Source organism: Alexandromys fortis, unplaced genomic scaffold, assembly GCF_014885135.2.
Source record: "Alexandromys fortis isolate MF-2015 unplaced genomic scaffold, M_Fortis_MF-2015_v1.1 scaffold_80, whole genome shotgun sequence".
Lineage (NCBI taxonomy): Eukaryota > Metazoa > Chordata > Mammalia > Rodentia > Cricetidae > Alexandromys > Alexandromys fortis.
The window spans coordinates 7869245-7873592 of record NW_026068174.1 but is presented as its reverse complement, the minus strand read 5'-3'; the positions used below and the strand labels follow the sequence as shown (position 1 = coordinate 7873592).

The window sequence follows — 4348 nt, the reverse complement described above, 5'->3', positions numbered from 1 at the left end:
TATTTATTTATTTATTATATTATGTGTATAGCATTCCTTCCACGTGTGCCTGCAAGCCAGAAGGGGGCACCAGGTCTCATTATAGATGGCTGTGAGCCACCATGTGGTTGCTGGGAATTGAACTCAGGACCTCTGGAAGAGCAGTCGGTGCTCTTAACCTCTGAGCCATCTCTCCAGCCCCCCCTTCTCTCTCCCTCTGTCTCTCTCTTGAAGACCATACATCCTTCTGAGGCCTGCACTCAAGAGTGTCTCCCTCACCTCACATCTTGAAGCCCCAGATGATGGGCATCCTTTATGCTGGCACATATACTGGGGGAATGGCCCTCAGGGAACAGGGCTGCCAGGTCTGACCTGCGGAAGGCCTGCCTATAAGTGAGCCTAAAGGCAGAGTATCCTATTCGGGTGTAGCAAAACCTGTGGGACCAGCACCCAAAGCTCTCAGGGGTGGTTCTGAGCCACAGTGCCCCACCCACCGCTCTTGCCATTAGCTAGGAAAGAACTCCCCCCCAACCAGAATCAGAACCAGAGGAGCTGTCTGCTCGGAGGCTGGCTGCATTCACACAACATTAAGCATTTCCATTACCTAAAATAATTAGGCGGCAGGAGACACGCTGCTCCTGCTTGTTAGCTGTCCGGATGCTAAATTAATGGGGCTGCAGCCTGGGCGTGCCCATCCATCTTCTCCAATTATATTCCCTCCACTTCTACCCATCCAGATCCCCCCATCAGGCCATCTGAGTTCCGTCTCCACCCTAGGCATAGCCGTCTGGATGGAAGATGGAACACCAGGAAGGTGCAGGTAAACCTCAAGTGTCGACCCCACCTGCCCATCCCCCTTGCAAGGTGACCTTGAGCGCACAGGTTAGGAGCTTTAGACCCAGCCTCTTTTCCTGCATCAGGAGCCTGAGGCTCCTTCCCTGAGTGGGTTCTAACTTACACAACAGCTTCTACTTCCTTGGGCAGTCGAGGGGATGTACAGCCGAGGATCTCCCCAGGGGACAGGGGCTTGCACTGTGGGACACTGACATGATAATCAGCTTGCAGCTCCTGTGCAGCTGCCTGTATTGACAATGAGGGAAGGGAAATAAGTCACTGGGAGAAATTCAGGGCCAGAGGAAGAGGTCAGAGCAGCAGGCACAGGAGCCAGGAGCACCCTGGAGTACCCTCTCTACCCCCATGGGATGCTGGCAAACTTACCTGCAGAGTTGACACAAACTGAATGGTGCTGACCAGAGCAAGGGAGCTGCCTGGGGTAAAGGTGATGCGGATAGAGTCCAGAAGGTGGGCAGTATCTATCCGGATATCCACAAAGACATACAACACACGGAAATCTTGAACTGATGTATCCATGGGAACTACAGAGAAGAGTTCAAAACACTGTTCTAAAAGGCAGGAGGAGCAGGGAGCCTTGCCCAGTCCCAGTGGCTTCGGCTTGGGGGAGATTAGGAGAGAAGGGTGGGTCACAGTCTCCTAGAACTCTTCCTCATCACTTAGCTGGGTACCCAGCCTATTCTACCACCAAGAGCCTTCCTTTCAAACACCTGCATCTGCCAGGTGTGGCAACGCACACCTGCAATCCTAGCAGCTGGGAGGCCAAAACAGAAGGACAGCTGTTAGGTTCCAGGCCTTCCTGAGCTACAGAGTGAGACTGTCTCACAGAAACAAACAAAAACACGAAACATGCACAGCATGTTTGAGTACTGTCTCAGTGAGACAGCAGCATGATTTCCAAGGCAGCCAAATCCAGAGGAAAGAGCCACCCGCAAAGCAGAAAGGCCGAAGTCATCCTGGAAACCAGAAAGGATTCTGGGCTTGCAAGCAGGACAAGAGCACATGACAGAGAAGGTTACCCTGCAGCCTGCCTCCCTGCCAGTACTCTGGTGTCCCAGCTCACCATACCTAGACAGCTGTGGCCATAGTGCACCAGAAAGTCGACTCCCAAGGCCCTTGCAGTAAAGTCATCTACACAGCAAGCCCCGTAGGTCACGTCACCCATCACCACCACTTCAGCCTTTGTGAACCTGTAGGGGTGGGGTTGAGGAAACCATGGGATGGTGACACAGAATGAGTCTGGAGACAGTCCTAGCTCTGGAGGTGTCTCAGGACCGAGCTCTTCTTTCCCCACATCTTCCAAGTCCTTGAGTTGGCAGCTGCCAACCAAGAGTAGGAGGGGTGCAGCTGCCACCTCCCTCAGCCCTGGCAGCAGCTCCTGGAACAGTTGCTATGTGAGGATACGTCTGCAGCACCCTGCCCAGCCCTAGACTGCAAGCAGGACCCCTACCCAACAGAAGTGTGTGCGCAGAGCCCAACACAGACCACCCCCCAGATTCTGACTCATTATACCCAGGCAACAAAAGATCTCCCCACCCTCCCTCACAAGCACTGGCGCTGTTGTCTGCGTGGGCATGGATGCATGGATATGGGATATGTAACGGCCTCCCCCTGCCCAGACCCCACCAACTCCCCAGCCTTAGGCAAGGCCATGGGTGCCCGGGATGGGAAGGACCCATGCACAGCTCCCCCACAGCACATGGCGCTGCCCACACTCCTCATGCATCAGGACGAGTGGGCTCTGGACAGCACATTGTTATGAGATCTGTTGCCAGGCCTGAATCACTAAGGGGGCAGGGTGGGTAGGAAAGACCCTGTACCCTAAACTCACCGCTGGAGCAGCAGGAGGCTGAGTTCTCCCAGGAGGAGCCCATACCTGGGCACAGATGCTGGTTCTGTGACTGGGTTCCCCCAGTCTTCCTCTAGGGTGTAGTGGGGGAAGCTAACCGGCTGCCAATCTGCCCCCCCTCCTCCACCCCTTCCCCAAATCAGGCTGTGCACAGAAGCAGATTATTCAGCTCCTTAGAATGCAGCCCAGGCTCTGAGTCAGCCAGAGCACTTAATTTTTTATAGATTAAAATGTATGCAAATTGGCCTGAGCCCCAGAGAGCATCCCCAAGGGGCAAGAGGGTGGGAGCAGGGAAGTGGGTCTGTGGTGGCAGGGAGGGAGAGGGGTGGGGGCAGCAGCAGGGAAGTGGGAGGTTCTCAGCACGAGATGACCTCCCCTTTCTTCAGTCCCTTCCCTGTGCTCCTGCTGGCTCCAGATGGCTGAGCACTGTTCCCCCACCCCCCAGCAATGGCTCATTGTCATGAAGAAACTTAGAAGGGGGGGGGGAGAGGAACTGAATACCTTTCCCTAGGCATCTCTCTCTTCTGCCACCCAAACTGAGCCAAACTCCCCAACCTCTTACCCCTCCTCTCTGCTCCCCTTAACAGCAGACCCTCACCCATTTAGGTTCCTCCCAGATGCTACCACCTGCTCTGGCCTAGAAACTAGAATTAACTTCTTTGCCTTAGTCCAGATTATAAAGGGCAAGGGAGTTTTGTGTTGAGTTTTCCCCTGTGTGTGTATATATTCGCCGGAGGCTCAGGGGTCAAGCAGAGAAAAATTAGGCTAACAGGCCTACTTATATTGGGCAAAGACTCAGCTGGCTCTCTAGTGCCCAAGCCTTACCTTTCCAAGATATCCACAATGGTGCAGGCAAAGAGGAGGAGGCCTTCTGGCATTTGTAAGGCCACTGCAAGACAAAGAAGACATGAAAGCAGAGGGCCAGAGATGGGACACGGGGACATGGCTGTGTCTGAGCAGGCAACCTCTCCAACCTCACCCCAGCTCCATCCTTTGGGTCCTCACCCTTCTTGGCCTGGGCTTGCTGGATCCTCCAGATGGTCTTCGGGATCTCAAAGTTGTAGTTAGAAGGCAGGGCTTGAACAGCAGTCTGTAGCTGGGGGTTGTTCAGGATCTCAGAGGGGATCTGATTGGCCAGTCGACCCCGAGAGATGCGTCCTAGAACAAACACAAGGCTTGGGTCTGCATTTGCCCTAGACCCCAGGCAACCAGAGCCACTTACTTAATCTGTTAATACTAAACTGAAGGCCCACGTTCTACACACAAAGGACGTCCACCCAGCTTTTGCTTCAATTGAATCATCCTACAGAGATAGCCCATACACCAGGCAAAAACTTGCATAATTTACTTCTATGCCATGAGATCACTAGCATAGAAGTAACCATAAATCATAAACAGGGGTGTGGCTCACCCAAGACTAGAAATGGCACCAAGAAGACTTAAAAACAAAGAAGCGTGAGTCTGGTTGTCACTGTTGCTGCCTTGGGTGGGTCACTAGTCTAGGGGTTGTAACCCACCCTGCAGCTAGTTATTCCAGGGTCTCGGAGGGGCGCTACCTGGAAGGGAATGAGCTAGGACAGAAGAAGGAGGCCAAGCAGATTTGTCAAAGCCCTCGTTTATTAGGATCATGGTTGCTGCTTATATAGCCCTGCATGAGGACTTGGTGGG

The 4348-nt window shown here is 53.5% G+C and overlaps 1 protein-coding gene across 2 annotated transcripts in view; it reads right to left on the bottom strand.

Annotated features, from left to right (window-relative positions):
- Positions 1-4348, bottom strand: part of Dph1 (diphthamide biosynthesis 1) — a 14108-nt gene that overhangs the window by 5212 nt on the left and 4548 nt on the right. For both annotated transcript variants that reach the window (XM_050128869.1, XM_050128870.1), the window contains exons 2-6: positions 3686-3838; positions 3506-3569; positions 1900-2021; positions 1198-1355; positions 938-1059 (exon numbers count right to left, since the gene is read on the bottom strand). In XM_050128869.1, coding sequence (XP_049984826.1) covers positions 938-1059; positions 1198-1355; positions 1900-2021; positions 3506-3569; positions 3686-3838 — 619 coding nt within the window. The remainder of the gene's footprint in view (positions 1-937; positions 1060-1197; positions 1356-1899; positions 2022-3505; positions 3570-3685; positions 3839-4348) is intronic.